Source organism: Cucurbita pepo, chromosome LG18 (genome assembly GCF_002806865.2).
Source record: "Cucurbita pepo subsp. pepo cultivar mu-cu-16 chromosome LG18, ASM280686v2, whole genome shotgun sequence".
Lineage (NCBI taxonomy): Eukaryota > Viridiplantae > Streptophyta > Magnoliopsida > Cucurbitales > Cucurbitaceae > Cucurbita > Cucurbita pepo.
In genome coordinates, this window is record NC_036655.1 from 2,918,416 (window position 1) to 2,939,978 (window position 21,563).

At 37.3% G+C, this 21,563-nt stretch overlaps 2 protein-coding genes across 2 annotated transcripts in view; both read right to left on the bottom strand.

Annotated features, from left to right (window-relative positions):
* Nucleotides 1–49: 49 nt before the first annotated feature.
* LOC111780459 (metal tolerance protein 4) lies at nucleotides 50–3,998 on the bottom strand. Its single transcript, XM_023660881.1, has 7 exons — nucleotides 3,655–3,998; nucleotides 3,092–3,261; nucleotides 2,600–2,798; nucleotides 2,054–2,232; nucleotides 1,820–1,970; nucleotides 1,233–1,363; nucleotides 50–376 (listed from the first exon to the last, which is right to left on the bottom strand). Exons 1-7 carry the CDS (start codon nucleotides 3,872–3,874, stop codon nucleotides 203–205), a joined length of 1,224 nt encoding a protein of 407 aa, XP_023516649.1. The 5' UTR covers nucleotides 3,875–3,998; the 3' UTR covers nucleotides 50–202.
* A 10,912-nt stretch (nucleotides 3,999–14,910) lies between these two features.
* The window catches only part of LOC111779636 (callose synthase 3-like), a 22,504-nt gene continuing 15,851 nt past the window's right edge, over nucleotides 14,911–21,563 (bottom strand). Inside the window, exons 36-44 of the mRNA XM_023659728.1 lie at nucleotides 19,634–19,753; nucleotides 19,436–19,554; nucleotides 19,242–19,325; nucleotides 17,885–17,997; nucleotides 17,578–17,807; nucleotides 16,697–17,500; nucleotides 16,560–16,610; nucleotides 15,476–15,661; nucleotides 14,911–15,383 (exon numbers count right to left, since the gene is read on the bottom strand). Of these exons, the coding sequence (XP_023515496.1) occupies nucleotides 15,135–15,383; nucleotides 15,476–15,661; nucleotides 16,560–16,610; nucleotides 16,697–17,500; nucleotides 17,578–17,807; nucleotides 17,885–17,997; nucleotides 19,242–19,325; nucleotides 19,436–19,554; nucleotides 19,634–19,753 (1,956 nt within the window). The 3' untranslated portion in view covers nucleotides 14,911–15,134. The remainder of the gene's footprint in view (nucleotides 15,384–15,475; nucleotides 15,662–16,559; nucleotides 16,611–16,696; nucleotides 17,501–17,577; nucleotides 17,808–17,884; nucleotides 17,998–19,241; nucleotides 19,326–19,435; nucleotides 19,555–19,633; nucleotides 19,754–21,563) is intronic.

A 21,563-nucleotide genomic window follows, 5' to 3' on the forward strand; every position in this document is an offset into this window, starting at 1 on the left:
AATTTAACGCAAAAAAAAAAAAAAGAAAAAAAAAAGGAAGAGACCAGAATAAACTTGAAAGTAGAAACTGATTATTTGATCTGATTGAAAATATATAGCCTTTTTCAACGGGCAAAAAGAAAAGGCAGGCACATACAAGACGTAGAAACATAATAAAACAAGTCAAGATGGGTATGGAATAGATATCAATAAAACATGAGGGCTAAGTGTTTGGTAACCTTCTGAGTATCGAGTGCTCTGGTTTATGCTCACATTCAAAGTCCAGATGAACAAATGCCCTTTCAACTTCTGGAAGCTTTTCGATTTTGATCTGCAATGTTTCTCCAATGGCGTGTGCTTCTTTCAATGGCAGCTCCTCCGGAAGTTCAATGTCCACCTGATTGGTTGTCAGTATAAGCATATCAAATTCTTAATTGCATTAGTATTTGAAACAATGTTCCTGTTAAGTTTAAACCATCAAACGGCAACCAAGTATAGATGTTGGTTAAGAGATATGTTTCAACCTTTTTATTAGAACGTGCCAATATGGAAATGTGTGAGATCTCACATCGGTTGGGGGAGAACGAAACATTGTTTATAAGGGTGTGGAAACCTCGCCCTAGCAGATGCGTTTTAAAAACCTTGAGGAAAAGCCCGAAAGGAAAAGCCAAAAGAGGACAATCTCTACTAGGTTGGGCTTGGCTGTTACAAATGGTATCAGAGCCAGACATCGGGTGATGTGCCAGTGAGGAGGCTTAGCTCCGAAGGTTGGTGGACACAAGGCGGCGTGCCAGCAAGGACACTGGGCCCTGAAAAAGGGTGGATTGGGGAGTCTCACATCGATTGGAGAAGGGAACGAGTGCCAGCAAGGACGCTGGATCCTGAGGGGGTGGATTGTGAGATCCCACATTGGCTAGAGAGAAGAACAAAACATTCTTTATATGGGTGTGAAAACCTCCCTTAGTAGAGGGTGTTCTAAAAATCTTGAGAGGAAGCTCGAAAGGAAAACTCAAAGAAGACAATATCTGCTAGCGGTGGGCTTGACTTCGTTTTAAAATCATGCAGACGTGAATTTAAGAATTTAGAAATATGCTCGTCAAAATAACCACTAGTTACAAATTCAAAATAGGTCAGCAATTTCGCGCTTGTACCTAAGAGTGTAAAGTTATCATATGCAAATCACATTGCGGTGATTATGGTGCAGATACAATAAACGAAAAAACTAAATGCAAGATAGAAAAAGTATGGCTGACCTCTACGAAATAAAGAACACCAAAGGTGTAGGCACGAACTGTATCGACGCGTTTGACCTCTGGATGCCTAGTGACAAGATAAGTCAACTTTTGCAGGACTTCAGGGGGGGCTGATTTCCCCACGAGTGAAACTACAACAAGAATTAACCTCGTGTTAGTTGTAAGCTGGAAGGAATGCAAGTATCATGAAATGAGAGAATGGCTCACAATTCAAAACTGCAAATGCTACAAACATACAATTACTTCAGGTATATGACAAAAATATAGTTATTTCAAATCTTCTTTAAATCATATCACATTTATTGTGACAACATATCTTCTTTTCGCTCTACAACTCGATGAAGAACATTTTCATTTAGAACCATGGGTGCTAGACTTATTATTATAAAACTCCTTACCGGATCTTAGTCGTTTTAGAATTTTGTTATACCCAGTAAAAGTTAAAAGAAGAAAAAGAAAAAAGGAATCATGGGATTTCCCAAAAAGAAGACTGACTAGCATATCCAACAAACATCCTTTCAATTTGCATGTTGTTCAGAAATTTTCATTTTAGGAGAAAGGGAACAAAATGCGAGGAAAATATGTACCTGCATTTTCCCATACAGTTCCAGACCAATTTAAAATCGTATATATGGCTAGAGCAATAGCACCGATCGGATCTATCCACCAAAAGATCTTATCACCAAGAATAGCTGCAACTAATCCAACCACATTTGTTACGACATCGAAGTAATGATCCTGGGAAATAGCATTGGAAGGATTTATGCCATGAATGATTTATTTGAATACAATTGCATAATAATAATTGTAGGCTAAACAACCTTCGCATAAGCACGAACAATATCATTTCTTGAGCTTTTGCAGTAAAACCAGAGGGCAAGTTTTACTACTGTGGCAGAGATCATAATTGCACACAACCAGATGAATTGTTCTGGCGACAGACCCTCAGACGGTTTATCTTGAATTAGTTGTTCTGCAGCTTGAAGCAATACCTGAAATCCTAAACAAGAAAGTGAAATGGTTTAGCTATCCACATTGTTGAAGGAACCCAAATCATACAATCATGCTTGGAATGAAATTTTGACGTGACCAAGATGATTCAACCATTAAAGATTCCAGGATACAAAATGAATAGATAATTGCACAGACTTGCTCTCTGCTAGTTACAAGACATAGGCGTAATATCCATCAATTATGGATGTCAATACTTTAACTTGTTATAATTGAGAAAGAATCTTCATTTTTAGCAGGAATATGAGGTAGATAGACAATAAAGTACTAGATATTCCTACTATCCGATCATGGTTCAAATGGCTGAATGAGAAAAGCAATGCAATTTCACACTGGATTTAAAGATCAAGAGATACCTAACGTAGCCATGACAGCAGCAAATACAATAATGCCGACTGGCTGCACCCTCAGCTTTCCAATCGGGAATTTATATATATTTACTCGCTTCATGTACAAGTGAGTAAACCAAAGTATTCCACCAGCCAAGAGATCAAGTAAGGAATCCAGTGTTGACGCAGCAATGGCTATGGATCCACTCCGTACTGTAGCATAAATCTGCAAACTGTCACTAGAGAGTGAATTCAAGGTCTGGAATAAGGGACCAGAACAGAGCCTATAAACCACAAAACAATCATAATCAGCTCTTGATTTATATATGCTCATCATTGAGGCCATACCAATTTGAACAATTCATTTTCTATCTCGTTTTCTTTTCCTTGTTAATAGTTGATTTAGGATTAAGTCTGCAGAAAATTGGTGATATCATAATTAATGCTGCTCATTATAAGCCAACGGCTACGAAATTCTTCATCTAGTGTACTAAATTCATGGTTGGTAACACAGACGACCTTCAATAAAAGAAGTACTATATTCGCATAGTTTGAGATCTTCATGGCCCTCTCTTCCTGAGCTCGTTCTTCACTGTCTTCCTCGTCAATGCAGTCAGATGTCACCAATGAATCGACTTCCTCAAATGACTTTAAGGTAGCAATTTGCCTTTCATAGTAGTCCTTTTCCCCTATAACAAATCAATACGTCAGTAGTATCTGTTCTTCCACCCTAGAACATTGAAGATGGCGATTACTCAGAAGATGACAACCTCAATGAAAAAAAAAAAAAAAAAAAAAAAAAAACGAGCATTCGAAATGAACATTTCGCATCAAAAACAGTTTAGGTTAATCAGATTTCACTCTAACGAACAGAGGATATAAAACAGAGTTTAGCGTTGCCTCCGCCTTCGTAATCATCTCAGAAGTACACTAAAGAACAAGCGAAAAAAGAGCAAATAATCATAAACAAAACAAGAATTCTCCTCGTTTATAATCTTCATTCTTTCAGCAACCAGAAAGAAATTGAAACAGCAAATAACAGAAGAGATAAGAGAACGATAATCAGGAAGAGAGAGAAGAACCTCTGCTAAAGGCAGTCGACTGCGAAAGATCAATTTCATAGGGAGATTCAACATCCTGAAGATGAGACTTCACTTTTTCAGGCAATCTAGAAATGAACTCGCTACGGAGCGAGTTCACCGAGTATCCCCGACTGAGTCGGCCGCGTCTCCCGCTGCCGTCGCGCTTCACCGCCCCTGCCAACAACGCCGTCTTCGGATTCGAATCCGGTTCTCCGTCCATTTTTCCGGCGAGCTTCAGCACAGGAAGAGTCGCATTCCTCCTCGGCCAATCGAGAAACGAAGCTGCAAATCCAATGCAGCTGATCTCAGAGAAACGCACGGGTAAACAGAGAAGGAGAAATGCCTTTTTAACTGCAAATTGAAATTTTGTGTGTCATTCGCCGTTTAAATACAAAACCAATTTTAAAAATAATGAGAAATTAAAATAATATTAAGAGTAAATTACTAAATTATATTTTTAGTTCAACCAGTTTGAAATTTGTTTATATTTAGTTATTAAGTTTGACCTAAATTCATTAATTTATTTTATTTATTTTAATTTCGACTATTAAATGGTTGAGTTAAACATTTATTTTATTTTTATTTTTCGACTTAAATTATAAATTATATTGACTTACGATCCATTTAAACTAGTCGAACTTGTTAGCCTCGTTAATTTATTTGCTCCATCTCACTAGGTCGTCTTTGTAACGGGTCAAGCCCACTGCTAGTAGATATTGTTATCTTTCAATTTTTTCTTTCGGATTTCCTCTCAAGGTTTTTAAAACGCGTCTACTAGGGACAGGTTTCTACACCCTTATAAAGAATGTTTCGTTCCCCTCTCCAACCGATGTGAGATCTCATAGTCTCCATTGCACTTTTTTTTTTCTCGATCTCTCCCACCCATTGTTACGTCGTACATTCATCGTAGATTGTGACACCTAGCACTCACACACACAACTCCACCCCTCCTCCAATGTCGGTTGTCGTGCACAACATTGCTAACAAACCATAGATGAGTTAATCTTTCTCTATCTTACACCCACACTCTCGGTTATTCTCTATCATCTAATATACAACCATCGTTGTCATCGTCATTGCGTGCTCAGATGCTGCCACTATCAATTTTGCACGATGAACGAAACCCACATCATAGGTTTTGGGTGCAAATTACCTTTATTTTTTTCGAGTAAGAAACCATTTATTCCGACCCTGATTTTTAACCGATGTAGATAACCCAAACCAACACTTAATTATTAAAATTCTTATGTTTAGTTTCAAATTAATTATCGGTTTAGGCTCATTTAGCTTCACGATCGATAATTGGTAAAAAATAACTTACGTAACCCTTTTAACCATTTTAGGGTAACTTTCAACGGTCACATTCTCAAAATTCTTTTTGATTGGACACCAATCGCTTACCCCAAGCAAAAACCTTTATAGGTAAATTTGGTAATTGGTTGCAATTTTATTATGAACTGATTCTCAATAGAGGATTTTAAGGTAAAGTTGAACATGTGTGAGTTGTCTTATGTGTTATACAACCCATGTTCTGTCATGTGATACTAGAAAAGTCAATTACGAGACTTCATACATAAATATAAATGACGTGTAGCATCATGATAAATACGACAATTATTCAATGAAGATCATGATCACGTTGCGCTATGACATATGAAGATCGACTCTATTGATCGGATACATATTCTTATCAGTTGGGGTAAAATCTCTGATGATTCTCGGTTATACAGAAAAATATATTTCTACCGTATATTTTATTGCATTAAAATTATTATTATTATTTAATTAATTTCAATAGAAATTAACTTTGAGATTTATTAATTAACTAAATTAAAAAATTTATTAAAAGTACAGAAAAATTAAACCATTAAAAATATATAAACTATAAACTAAAATGATACGATTAAAAATGCAGTTTAAATTAACGCTTAAATTAATAAATAAAATATTTTACGTCACTTCCTCCGTTAAATAAATATTTTATTTTTTAAATAAATTTTTTAATAAATGAATAAATAACCAAACTCTGTCCGACCCATTATAGAGTGAAATAAATTAAATTAAAATTTAAAATATATCTCTGTCCCACCAATTATCTAAACTTTTTAATGTTATTTTTTTTAATGATATAAACTAAATTTTTTAAAATTCAAAGATATTTTTTAAACGGTAATATATATATATATATATATAAAAAGATATATTTTTAGATTTTTTTTATATCAATAAAACTTTAAAAATTAAAAAAATAAAGTATAATTTTTTAGACTTTAAAATTAATATTATTATTGTTTTAAAAGTTGTCATATCTATTTTTTTTTAATCATCGTCGACATATATGTCGTATATACTTTTATTCTTATCACAATACAGTCATGACTTAATCTTTTAAACAATCGTATAAAACACTTTAAGCTATAGAAACACTCAACCTAATTCGGTGGCTGATCGTTTGTAAGTCTAAAGCACACATGAAAAAACGAGCGAAGGTTGATCAACGTGTGAAATTTGTCCACTAAGGCTACCCAACGTCGAAAAAATGCAAGAGACAACGGAGAGAATCATCGAATCTTGTGCTTCCTAGTAAAAAAAAGAGGAGAGAGAAAATATATTTTTTTTATTTTAAAATATTATTTTAATATAAAAAATGTTAAGTCAACTAGTGACCAAAACGTTACCAAACTCGAACTATAGGGATCAAAAGTGTAATTTTATCGCATTCCTATTTACAAATAATTTATTATATTGATAAAGATGTAATAACGTACCATAAGTTTTATATTTATATTAAATATTTACCCGTGTCAATTTTTAAAAAGTTGAAATATTAATACACTATATATAAAAGGTAAATATTTAAACTATATTTAATCGGACTGTGTTATAATCATTACAATATGATTAGATGATCGTATTCATCTATTTTTGTCTATGATTAATAGTTATTTTTATTATTTTTTTAAACGTAATAATAACAAGAGGGAGGAGCTCACAACCTAAAGTCAAAGCGTAACGACAAAATCAAAACAAGACAAAAGTCAAAGAAAAGGAAAAAACAACCCAAAAAACAGACAAACGATAAAAATCAACGCAAAGAACAAAAAGTCATATGTACAAATCTTCGAGACAGGTGAAGCTCACAGATAAATTCATCCCTAGAAACCTTTCGATTAGGCAACAATGAAAACGACTCGAGGAGTCTGAGGATGTAATACGTTGTCACAAAGCTTACATTTCCTTGAAATCTGAGAACACGTTCAAACCAACTAAACCCTAAACCCTAACCCTAAAATCCTAAACCGTAAACTGTAAACCCTAAAACCGTAAACCGTAAACCGTAAACCCTAAAACCCTAAACCTAAAGTCAAAACGTAACGATAAAATCAAAACAAGACAAAAGCCAAATAATAGGAAAACCAACCCAAAAAAACAGACAAACGATAATAATCAACGCAAAAAATAAAAAGTCATATGTACAAATCTTCGGGACAGGTAGAAGCTCAAAGATACATTCATCCCTAGAAACCTTTCGACTAGGCAACAATGAAAAAGACTCGAGGAGTTCGACGATGTAATACGTTGTCACAAAGCTTACATTTCCTTGAAGTCTGAGAACACGTTCATACCAACTAAACCCTTAAACCCTAAAACCCTAAACCTAAAGTCAAAACGTAACGATAAAATCAAAACAAGACAAAAGCCAAAGAATAGGAAAACCAGCCCAAAAAACAGACAAACGATAAAAATCAACGCAAAGAACTAAAAGTCATATGTACAAATCTTTGGAACAGGTAGAAGCTCAAAGATACACTCATCCCTATAAACCTTATGGCTAGGCAACAATGAAAACTTCTCGAGGAGTCTGAGGATGTAATACGTTGTCACAAAGCTTACATTTCCTTGAAATCCAAGAACACGTTCAAACCAACTAAACCCTAAACCCTTAACCCTAAAACCCTAAACCTAAAGTCAAAACGTAACGATAAAATCAAAACAAGAAAAAAGCCAAAAAATAGGAAAACCAACCCAAAAAACAGACAAACGATAAAAATCAAAGCAAAGAACAAAAAGTCATATATACAAATCTTCGGGACAAGTAGAAGCTCAAAGATACACCCATTCCTAAAAACCTTCTGACTAGGCAACAATGAAAACGACTTGAGAAGTCTGAGGATGTGATACATTGTCACAAAGCTTACATATCCTTGAAGTTCGAGAACACGTTCAAACCAACTTCACAGCTCAAAACAAAATACGTAAAAGTATTTATGATTAAATTGGATAAGAGTAAGCTATTCCCCACCAGTAACATTTAGGACACGTCAGAATCGATTTTCTAAGTGTAAAAGTAGGTGATTTTAATCACTTAGAACATCAATTCAAATATGTCACGAGACGGACCACATTGGACGGCTCACATTCCGAGCTTTGAAACGAACCAAACAAAGCACGGAGTCCAAGAAGACTACATCAAACATCACCATCAAACATGCCACCCATAGATTGTAGGGGACAACTTATCACGTTTGGCTAGGTGAGTCTTATCCTACATGGTATCAACGTCATAAAAAGTTTGACAAATTCAATATCAAACAAACTTAAAGCATTGGAATGTGTTAGACAAAAATCATACCAATATTCAATACTCATCGATATTATTACCTCATCTCCAATCAAATCCGACCGAGCTAATGAGACCACACAACAACAACCCGACAAAAAGAGTAAAATAATGCCCGAACAAATTGAAATATAGACTAAATAAGTGGACGAATAGAGATAAAAGAAAAAAACCGTTTCAAAACTAGCATGAAAGTAGAAACTCTTGTGAACTTTTAATGGAAATTAGGATTTGTAATGATGTGACGGTAACCTAAAATAGGTTGTTTTGCATTTCATCGTTTTAAATTATTTTGTATTTATTTTTATTTTCTCTAAATTTCAGTATTTAGTATTTCGTATTTAAACACGTAAGACCACGACTGTATTTTCCAAAGAAGAAGTTGTTTTAAGCGTTTTCGAACTTTATGTTATAAATGATGTTCATTTTAAGAGTTATATTTCTGCATTAGAGATGAGCATCAGACGCGAGTAGCGACTATGAGTATGTGAAAATTTAGGGTCGTTACACCTAAAAGTAAGGGTGTTAAAAAAACTTAATAACTAAAAAAATGAATGTTTTACCGACTAACATTTTACTTTTATTAAAAATAAAAAATTCAATAAATTACCCGAACAACATGAACCAACCCAACTCAACCCAAAAAAATTAGAAACTAGATTGAGTTGAGTTCATTATGAGTTGAAATAATTTACATTCCGAATAATCGAACTGAATCTGAAAAATATCTCAACCCAAATCAACCGAACCTACCAATGCTCATACTTGTAACAGTGTGACGATCTAAAAAGATTAGAAACTAGATTGAGTTGGGTTCACTATAAGTTGAAATGATTTACCTCCCGAACAATTGAACTGAAATCTGAAAAATATCTCAACCCAAATCAACCGAACCTACCANCGTTTCAAAACTAGCATGAAAGTAGAAACTCTTGTGAACTTTTAATGGAAATTAGGATTTGTAATGATGTGACGGTAACCTAAAATAGGTTGTTTTGCATTTCATCGTTTTAAATTATTTTGTATTTATTTTTATTTTCTCTAAATTTCAGTATTTAGTATTTCGTATTTAAACACGTAAGACCACGACTGTATTTTCCAAAGAAGAAGTTGTTTTAAGCGTTTTCGAACTTTATGTTATAAATGATGTTCATTTTAAGAGTTATATTTCTGCATTAGAGATGAGCATCAGACGCGAGTAGCGACTATGAGTATGTGAAAATTTAGGGTCGTTACACCTAAAAGTAAGGGTGTTAAAAAAACTTAATAACTAAAAAAATGAATGTTTTACCGACTAACATTTTACTTTTATTAAAAATAAAAAATTCAATAAATTACCCGAACAACATGAACCAACCCAACTCAACCCAAAAAAATTAGAAACTAGATTGAGTTGAGTTCATTATGAGTTGAAATAATTTACATTCCGAATAATCGAACTGAATCTGAAAAATATCTCAACCCAAATCAACCGAACCTACCAATGCTCATACTTGTAACAGTGTGACGATCTAAAAAGATTAGAAACTAGATTGAGTTGGGTTCACTATAAGTTGAAATGATTTACATCCCGAACAATTGAACTGAATCTGAAAAATATCTCAACTCAAATCAACCGAACCTACTTATGCTCATACTTGTAATAGTTTGNAGTATTTCGTATTTAAACACGTAAGACCACGACTGTATTTTCCAAAGAAGAAGTTGTTTTAAGCGTTTTCGAACTTTATGTTATAAATGATGTTCATTTTAAGAGTTATATTTCTGCATTAGAGATGAGCATCAGACGCGAGTAGCGACTATGAGTATGTGAAAATTTAGGGTCGTTACACCTAAAAGTAAGGGTGTTAAAAAAACTTAATAACTAAAAAAATGAATGTTTTACCGACTAACATTTTACTTTTATTAAAAATAAAAAATTCAATAAATTACCCGAACAACATGAACCAACCCAACTCAACCCAAAAAAATTAGAAACTAGATTGAGTTGAGTTCATTATGAGTTGAAATAATTTACATTCCGAATAATCGAACTGAATCTGAAAAATATCTCAACCCAAATCAACCGAACCTACCAATGCTCATACTTGTAACAGTGTGACGATCTAAAAAGATTAGAAACTAGATTGAGTTGGGTTCACTATAAGTTGAAATGATTTACATCCCGAACAATTGAACTGAATCTGAAAAATATCTCAACTCAAATCAACCGAACCTACTTATGCTCATACTTGTAATAGTTTGACGATCCAAATTATCTTCTAGGTCACCGTCGCTCGATTGAGGTCCGAGTTTTGGTTTGAAATATTTATGAAATGTTGAATAATTTAATGAAGTAAAATGGGGTTCCTTTGGCATGCATTAGGAAAGCAAGAATTGGCGTTTGGTCGCACATCCATGCCACAGGCCACAGGCGCGGCGCCAAACGTGCCGTATATGGCTGTGCAGTGGGGCGAGTCAACCAAGCCAGTCCATGAGGAGGGCTTGTTTGTTCTCATTATCAAGAACTCATTATCCATTCCTCCCTCATCATGTGAATCCCTGACCCATAAAATTCCCTCCACGTTTTCATTCCAATTATTGGGTATTTCATACAATCTATTCAATGCTATAATCATTTCATCGATAATGATTCAAATTTGTTTGCATCTTTTCTCGAGTATATGTCGGAAAAAAATTAGATTGTGAGATCCCACGTTGATGAGGGGAACGAAACATTCGTTATAGTTGTTAGGATCGATATCAGTCGTTAGCTCTGATACCAGTTGTTAGGATCGCACAACAACGCACACGCTCGATCTAGCAGAACTACTTTGCCATTGCCATAACAAAGTGTAGTATTGGATGTACTTCTCAGATATCTCAGGAGCCACTTCACAGCTTCCCAATGTTCCTTCCCTAGATTTGCCATGTACTTGCTAACAACTCCTACTGCATGTGTTGATGTTGGAAAATTAAAGCTATGCAAAGCCCTAATTGTTATAGTGTTTGGTAAAGCCATATATGGTGAAGATATATACGGTAGCTGTTACATAGCTATATATAGTAGATGGTTAAATCTGGTAAAGCTATATTTAGTAGACTGAACCATATATATATATGCGGTCCAGTAAAGCTTTGAAATGTACTTTCTATTCTCTGTACTATCTTGTTGTACATGCCTGAAGTCATCAATAAAAAATCCTTTTAGCCAGAGTTCTCCTTGCAATTCTCTCTATCCTTTTCTTTGTGATCATCTAGATCGAGCGTGTGCGTTGTTGTGCGATCCTAACAATAAGGGTTTGAAAACCTCTTCTTAGTAGACGCGCTTTAAAACTATGAGGTTGATGGCGATATGTAACAGACCAAAATAGACAATATTTGTTAGCAGTGGACTTGAGCTGTTACAAATGATATTAGAGCTAGTCACTGGACGGTGCGAGACATTGATCGAAGTAGAGTTAGACCCTCTCCATAGTAGACGTATTTTAAAACATTGAGGAGAAGTCCTTGACGAACAAACGCAAAGAGGACAGTATCTGCTAGCGGAAGGTTTAGAAAATGGTATTAGAGTCAGTCACCGGATGGTGCGATGTACTAATCGAAGCAGAACTAGGCCCTCTCCATAGTAGACGCATTTTAAAACCTTGAGAGAAAGTCCAAATAGGACAATATCTGCTAGTACATTAACTCTAGATGATTGATTGTGTGATTCTCTCAGTAGAGTGAAGGTAGTAAAAACATAATATGACTAGGGTGAGAACGTCAGTTTGACTAGACTATGACCTAGGACGGAATGCTTTTAGTCGTCTGAGTGCATTGAGATGGTGAGAGACGATCAAAGGGTGTAACCCTAGTGCTCTTGATCGAACTAGACTCTAAGAGTTGGAACCTAGAAACCTAAAAACGTGAACCCATGTCAAGATTGCTAAACCGTCCTAAGGACCTAGAAAACCACCACGAACACAGTAACAAGTTTTGTTATGGGATATATATGATTTATTGTAAAACCTATTATATATTTACCTCTCATTGTTAATTCACTCATAAAATATCAAGTATTTTAATAAAAATCATTTTTTAATGTAATGCACTTGAAATATTTTTTATTTATTTTCCAAACAAGTCATTTTCACTTAAAAAATTAATTAAAATTAAAAGTTTCAACGTGGTCCAATCCTCTTAATATAGAATTTCCCACAGATTTATATAGTTAGGTGATCATATATTAAAAATAAATATAAATTAATGGGTCGGGATTAGGACGACATCCCTACCTCTTAATACTTTGGCTTATATTATATATCCACATTTGACTTTGGTATACAACTCAAAATTTTAATATAAAATACCTTATAACATTTGACATTGGGTTTTAATATATGCTTCGGGTTATATTATTATTATTATTTTTAAATGTTTGTTACCCATGTCGTTTAAGCATACTCATGTTGAAAATCGAATCAAGACAAGAAATAGTGGTAGGACTAAATTGATCTAGCTGGCCTAAGCTAATTGAACTAGATCAGTCGAGAGGTCTAATTGAATCAGTTCAACTGTACTGTGACTACTCTCGACTGCGTGTTCGATCTACTGACGATCTAGAGAATTCGACATGACTGCAACATCAATGTGAGATCCCACATCAGTTGGGGAGGAGAACGAAACATGCTTTATAAGAGTGGAAACTTTTCCCTAGCAGACCCGTTTTAAAAACCTTGAGGGGAAGTCCTAAAAGAAAAATTCAAAGAGGACAATATTTGTAGCAATGAGCTTGGATCGTTACAAATAGTATCGGAGCTAGACATCAGGCTGGCAGGAGGCTAGTCCCGAAGAGAGTGGACACGAGCTGGTGTGCCAGTACGGACGTTGAGCCTCGATGAGGAGTGGATTGGAGGGTCCTACATCGATTGGGGTGGAGAATTAAATATTAAATATAAAAACTTCGAATAAAATATTATGTTTATTTTCAATTAAAATAAGGTATAATGGAAGATAGGGATTCACTTTCGATCCCCAACCTATTATTATTATTATTATTATTATTATTATTATTATTATTATTATATCTATTCACGTGATTCTATGTAAAGAATTAGGACCACGGCTATAATTTTAACTAATTTATTTTCCATGAAAATGATTTTTATCTCAATTATATATTTAAAAACATGCTTAATATTTTAAAATCTATTACCTTAAATATATAATTTAATTTTCTTAAAAAAAATACATTAATAAATCGATGGATGAACTTAAAAAAAAAAAAAATTCCACGAAGAAAACGCATATTATATAACAACCTATGTTCAGGAATTAAAATTCGAATTTGGTCTTGATGACTCCGACCTTTCCTTGCATCCCTTCTAACATGGTCATAGTACCTACTCCTCGTTTTTTAAGAGTGAAAACTATCCCCACAGACCAGCACTAGTATTTCTAGCATAGTTTATCCTCACTTGAACTCGGATTCAACATCTCGTGGTCCTGGCGTTTCCTTCCAGCATACTTATCCTCACTTGAACTCAGATTCAATGTTGGATGATGAACGTCCCACATCAGCTAATTTAGAGAATAATCACGGGTTTATAATCAAGGAATACTATCTCTATTGGTGTGAGGCTTTTTGGTGAAGCCCAAAGCAAAGCCATGAGAGCTTATGCTCGAAGTGGACAATATCATACCATTGTGGAGAGTCGTGTTCATCTAACACAACTCACATACAACTTATCTAGGATTTGGAACTTCGATTCAGCACCTCATGATCCCGACGTAAAACACGCTTAACCATGAAGTATGTAAAGAATTGTATATACTCTCTATTATGCCGTTCATTATTGTTATACAAAAACGCTATAAAAAGTCTCACACTTTTAATAATATTGGTTCGTTGGGGAGACCTCAAACGAAGAGTTATAAAAGATTAAAAATGTCTATTTTTATTAGATATTGTACCGATTATTTCAGGAGGTTTCGTAAATAAGGCATCTATTTCGAAAGAAGCAAATCAATAATGCAAAATTATATTCAAAGTCAGCAAAATTAATAGTTGATAGCAACCTTCTATGCTAAAGGTACCATTATCAATCAAAATACCGTCAGATGTGATATTAAAATCCTTTTCGAATTGTGACAAACTTTCTTTCGAGAGCATTTTAATAGACGTTATACATTTTTTATTCATAAAAAGACGTAATTTTATTGTTAACATCGAGCTATATCGACATATAGAAGTGTTCATATAATCTAACGACCTAACAACTACAACTATTTATTTTTTTTTAATTTCAAACAAAGTAGAAAGTACACTACAGAGCCTCCCCCTTAGGTCTATGGAGCCCTCGAATGGTCTCTCCTTAATTGAGGCTCGACTCCTTCTTTGGAGTCTTCGAACAAAGTACACTATTTGTTCGACACTCGAGTCACTTTTGACTATACTTTTGAGGCTCGCAACTTTGTTCGACATTTGAGGAAGATTGTTGGGAGGGAGTCCCACGTTGACTAATTTAGGAAATGATCATGTGTAGACTAAGCCCGCCAACTGCTTATAGACCGATGATACTTGGCCATCTTTAAGTAGACTAAGCCGAACATTTCCATTTTGCAAACGGGAAAAAAATTAAAAATCCAATAAAAATCGGATCGAACCCGCAACATGGTAACAAATAATATCATCATTGATAACAATAAAAATCATACAATAAGTTGCCAGAAAATATCAACTGTTCATTCCAGCAAGATTACATTTTGAGTTTGGGGAACGGACGTGTTATCATGAACTATGAACAAAACCAATATTTGCAGCCATCAAGTAACTATTAGTGTACTCTACTACCTACCCATATGAACAAGCCTATCAACAATGCATCATCAACTGTTCTTAGTCTTTGTTTTGGGACGATCGATCCTTCCGATGCCCGCCAAGAATACGAGAAATCTGCAGTCCTCTGCTGAACGCTTGGTTGAAGAGCATCCGGGTCTGGAATTCTGAAACAAATGGAAACCATGCAAGGAATGCAACCGGGGTGAACAGAAGCAAGCCCATGATGATCTCGTAACCACGAGCGAGTGTCCTTACCGAGCCCCAGATGCCCGCTCGTTGAACGAGTGGTTTCAATGCTTGTGCAATCTGGAAAGACAACAGTTTTAAGTACGGAGAGAAAAACAACCTGCTTCTCTGTAAAGAAAGTTTCGTTCTCGAGAATGAAATTAGGGACTAACCAAAAGCATGCCCCAACCAGTTGGCATGAAAGCAAGTATGCAAACAATGATATCCTGCACGGTCATATGAGGAAGAGCGATCAAGGTGACGAGAATCGCGACGAACGTTAGGAAGATTAAGCCCTTTATCAAACGGAACACGAGTTGGAAATCCGCACTGAATTTTCGCCTTCCAACTGATACAGTCTGGAAAAAATATAAGAAAAAGATTACGTTAATAGCCAAAAATAAGGGACCGTGTGGGATATATGCGGGTGTGTCTATATACTAGCAGATATTGTCCGCTTTAGCTTGTTATGTATCATCGTCAACCTTACAGATTTAAAACGCGTCTTCTAGGGAAAGGTTTCCACACCCTTGTAAAGAATGTTTCGTTCCCCTTTCTAACCCATGTGGGATCTCACAATCCACCCCCTTGGGGGCCCGGTGTCTGGCTCTAATACTATTTGTAATAATCCAAGCCCACTGCTAGCAGATATTGTCCGCTTTGGCCCGTTACGCATCGCCGTCAGCCTCACTGTTTTAAAGTGCATCTCTTAGGGAGAAGTTTTCACACCCTTATAAGGAATGTTTCGTTCTCCTTTCCAACCGATGTGGGATCGCACAATCCACCTCCCTTGGGGGCCCAGCGTCCTTGCTGGCACACCGCCCAGTATCTGGTTCTGTTACCATTTGTCACAAACCAAGCCCACCCTTAGAAGATATTGTCCGCTTTGGCCCGTTACGCATCGCCGTCAACCAAACGGTTTTAAAACGCGTCTTCTAGGGAGAGGTTTCCACACCCTTCTAAGGAATGTTTCGTTCCCCTCTCCAATTGATGTGGGATCTCACAATCCACCCCCCTTGGGGACCCAGCATCCTCGCTGGCACATCGCTCGGTGCCTGCCTCTGATACCATTTATAACAACCCAAGCCCACCCCTAGCAGACGTTGTCCGTTTTAGCTCGCTACATATCGTCGTTAACCTCACGATTTTAAAACGCATCTTCTAGGGAGAGGTTTCCACACCCTTAAAAGGAATGCTTCGTTCTCTTTTCCAACTAATGCGGGATCTCACATAAGTTTCCACCGCAAATCAACTCACCTTCATTACAAACAAAACTAGAACGATCACCAGCCATGATATGCCATAAACCTGTGATCATAAAGAAGAACTAATTATGATATTCATATTGTTTTAAACACAAAGAAGCTGAATAGAACATAAAATGGTCGATTTACCAGAAAACTTTTCGTATTTACGCGCTGCGTAATACTAAGATGATAGACCAAACCATACTGATAGATAAAGAATCGAGACGCTAACAATATCTCAGCTACCAAACCGCGCATTCCCGAGTGTCGTAAATGCTCTTGTTCTTCCTCCCACCACGATTCCCAACTTTTTTCTGGTGGAACACCAATGCCACCACGATTACTTATCCATTTATTCCAATCCGTCCAATCATCGATGATCTTTTGCCACTCGAAACCAGAAGGGTTGAAGAGAAACGGAGCAAACAACCACGTACCGACCATAAACCACATAGATACAGTAATCAACACATATGCAACTGCACTTCTATAAGTATGACCAAATATCTGGTACACAAGAAGTAGAATCATGAGCTCGAGACCTTTAACGAAATGGCTACGAGAGTAGAGCCTGTAGTTATCAGCAAACTTGGCATGAAACACGACGAACCCACGACCCGTAGGCCTGTATTTAGCGCCTCCGTGAAGTAATGTCCTCCCATAATAGTGAGTCTTTGTTCCAAGAGAAAAGGTAAAAAAGACAGGGGCTAGCTGTAATTGCATCAATATGAACTCACTCAATGCAGTACGGAATCCCCTTTCCAAACCAATCTCCATCAGCATAGGCAATGCCATCAAAAATCCAATCTGAACAAAAGATTGAGAAGCAAGTGCAACTTGCAGAGGCTTATTGTCTCGAATGGCCGGTTGAGTACTCAAACCTTTCTCGAGTCCACTAAGAACGAGATAAAGGCGACCGTAAAGGAATACGTATACTGTGAGTACGGTTATCTGCAAGAAGAGACATCATAAAGTGAAGAAAAGTATGCATTCAAGTATGGTGAAAAGATACAGAACACAGCTCGTACCAGAGTACTAAAATAGAACCCGATAGTCGTAAAGTAACACGATAACATTCGAAAGAAGTCGAATCGGTGTCCAAGACGGTATATATCTCGACTTAGTGTTTGCTCCCCGTTCCCGTTTGCTACTTTTGCTTCAAACATTGAAATCTGATTAAGGCCCACATCTCGACCTTTTCCGACTTGTATGTACTCGTGATGAGTGACATTGCCTTCACGAAGAGTCGAGTTGAAACCTGAAATTTATAGATATGTAAATAACTTCGTCAAGCCGAAATCGAGGAACTTTTTTTAAACGAAAATCATTGCGTACCAGCAAATATGTCTTCACTCAAATTGATAACCTTGGAGGCTTTACTGACGCCCCCTCGAGTTAGGTGGAAGAGCCTATCGAACACATCTGGATGCCCGTAGTGGAAACGAACTCTAGAAAGAACAAAATATAAAGATGTGGATGAAAAAATATGTAACAGAACTTGACTTGAAAAATAAATCAAAATCTGGAGTGGTCATATATGGACTATACTTAATTTTGAATCGACATACGACAATAGTGAGACACGATCCCCCAAAAGTCTCGACTTTAAGTGTCATAGTTTCCTCCGGACACTATTTGGTCCTAAGTTATAATTACTCTAATATTTGTTACTTCGAAGGATTGAGTAATGACAGATTGTAGTGTCAATTGTATGTGACTTCTAAATCTAAACGGACATCGTTTGTGAGATCCCGCATTGGTTGGAGAGAAGAACGAAGTATTTCTTATAAGGGTGTGGAAACCTCTCCCTATCAGACGCGTTTTAAGACCTAGAGGGAAAGCCCACAAGGGAAAACCCAAAAAATACAATATCTACTAACGGTGGGCTTGGGCTTTTACTAATGGTATTAGAGCTAGACACTGGGCGGTGTGTTAGCGAGGACGCTGGCCTCCAAGGAGGGTGGATTGTGAGATCCCACATTGGTTGGAGAGGGGAACGAAGCATTTGGCCTCCAAGGAGGGTGGATTGTGAGATCCCACATTGGTTGGAGAGGGGAACGAAGCATTTCTTATAAGAGTATGGAAACTTCTCCCTAGCAGACGCGTTTTAAAACCTTGAGGGGAAACCCAAACAATATCTACTAGCGGTGGACTTGGACTGTTACAAATGGTACCAGAGATAGACACGGGGCGGTGTGTAGGGGAAGCCCATAAGGGAAAATCCAAAAAAGACAATATCTGCTAGCGGTGGGCTTGGACTGTTACAAATGGTACCAGAGCCCGACACCGAGCGGTGTGTAGGGGAAGCCCATAAGGAAAAATCCAAAAAGGACAATATCTGCTAGTGGTGAGCTTGGGCTGTTACAAATGGTACCAGAGCCAGACACTGGGCGGTGTGTAGGGGAAGTCCATAAGGGAAAATCCAAAAAGGACAATATCTCCTAGCGGTGGGCTTAGACTGTTACAAATGGTACTAGAGCCAGACACTCGGCAGTGTGTAGGGGAAGCCTTAAAGGAAAACCCAAAAAGGACAATATCTGCTAGCGGTGGGTTTGGGCTATTACAAATGGTATCAGAGCCAGACACCGAGCAGTGTATCAACGAGGACACTTTTTGAGATCCCACATTGATTGGAGAGAGAGGAACCAAAAATTCCTTTTCAAGCACTTAATCATTAGAGATGACTACTTACTTGAGAGGATTCGCCAAAAGTCTCTGACCGATCGTAACGAAACTCGTTTCTTGATTAGACATGAACCAAGCAAGCGACGAAACACTGCATCCAGAAACAAGAACAATGAAGAAAGCATAAAACTGGCCATGAGAGGCAAAATAGATCAAAATAAAGGATCAGGAGAGAGAGAGAGGGAGAGAGAGAAAATTTACCTTCCAGTAAATATATGCTCTCTAAGTCCAAGAATAGAGGGGTATCTTATACCATCATGCTTTTTAAGAAACTCTTGCAACAAGTTCCTCATCTTCAATGCTTCTTCCATGTAGTTATCCTAACAAATAACAATATAAGTAACCCAGAAAATAATATGGGACGAACAAATCCATTACGTTCGACTCGACTTAATATACCTGATTCATGTCTATCGTTTGCAAGCCTTCGCCACGGGTAAAGATTATTGCGTGGTTCTGATTTTCTGGCTTTCCCTCACCCAAGATAGCAGGACCCGGGAGCTTTATTTGATAAATAATCTGTATGCAAATTTTGTAGGACATATGGTTTGTAATTAGCATTGAAAGTTCATTTGATGGAATCTTTTTTTTTAATAAGGAACTGAGATGATTGTATTGAGCCACATAAAGGGATGTTCTCTTAGTTAACCCGAGGATCATCGTATAAACTAAGTTACCTTAGGAACCGTAACGTTTTAGTACTAAATATATAAGTTTCAGTCTTGAAAAGTGGAAGTGTAAAGGCTCAAGCTCACTGCTAGCAGATATTGTCCCCTTTGGGCTTTCCCTTTCGGGCTTCTCCTCAAGGTTTCTAAAACGTGTCTGCTAGGAAGTGGTTTCCACACCCTAATAAAGAATGCTTTGTTCTCCTCCCCAATCGATGTGGGATCTCAAAATCCACCCCCTTCCGAGCCCAGCGAGTTCTCTTTGAGTTTTCCCTTTCGAGCTTCCTCTCAAGGTTTTTAAAACATGTTTGCTAGGGAGAGGTTTCCACACCCTAATAAAGAAGGTTTTGTTCTCCTCCCCAATCGATGTGGGATCTCACAATCCACCCCCCCCCTTCCCCTTCCCTTTGGGGCCCAACGAGTTCTCTTTGGGCTTTCCGTTTCGAGCTTCCCCTCAAGGTTTTTAAAATGCGTCTGCTAGGGAGAAGTTTCCACACCCTTATAAAGAATGCTTCGTTCTCCTCCCCAATCGATGTGAGATCTCACAATCCACCCCCCTTCGGGGCCCAGCGTCTTCGCTGGCACTCGTTCCCTTCTCCAATCGATGTGGGACCCCCCAATACACCCTCCTTTGGACCCCAGTGTCCTTGCTGGCACACCACCATGTGTCCACCCCCTTCGGGGCTCAACCTCCTCACTGGCACATCGCCCGATGTCTGGCTCATGTACCATTTGTAATAGCCTAAGCCCACCGCTAGCAGATATTGTTCTCTTTGGGCTTCCCCTCAAGGTTTTTAAAACGTGTCTATTAGGGAGAGGTTTCCACACCCTTATAAAGAGTGCTTCGTTCTTCTCCTCAACCGATGTGGAATCTCACAGGAAGTGTGGCAGAATGCACCGCCTGAATTTCATATGACATCCAGACGAGCATTTTATATGGTATTGACCATGTGCTCATTTTGAGTGACAACTAATTTTAACTAGTTTAGAAGTTTCTGTGTGTTCTTCTGGAATAATCAGTGTAAAAAGCCAATAGAAACTTCAATAAGAAGCTAAAATTGGCAAAGAGAAAGGATAAATGCAAGGACAAGAAGAATTCTAAGCAATTATCATGTCCTACAGTTTCGTAGCACTAGGTTTATGTCCATTTTCGGGGGAGGAGAACTAAGCATTCTTTATAAGGGTGTGGAAACCTCTTCCTAGCAAACGCGATTTAAAAAATCTTAAGGGGAAGCCCGAAAGGAAAAGTCCAAGGAGACAATATCTGCTAGCGGTGGGCTTAGGCCGTTACACAAAATTTATGACCATACCACTTCTAATTTCATGCTAACAATTGAATGTTGCTAATTTGGTAATTTATATTTTTGGAAGGGTGTGATGTCCCACATTGGTTGGGAGGAGAACAAACCACCATTTATAAGGGTGTGGAAACCTTCCCCTAGCAGACGCGTTTTAAAGCCTTGAGGGGAAGCCCAAAAGGGAAAGCCCAAAGAGGACAATATTTGCTAGCGGTGGATTTGGGCCGTTACAAATGGTATCAGAGCTAGACACCGGACGATGTGTCAGCCTTCTTATTGTTCCCCGAAGGGGGTAGACACGAGACGGTGTGCCAGTAAGGACGCTGGGCCCCAAAGGGGGGTGGATTTGGGGGCAGTCTCACATCG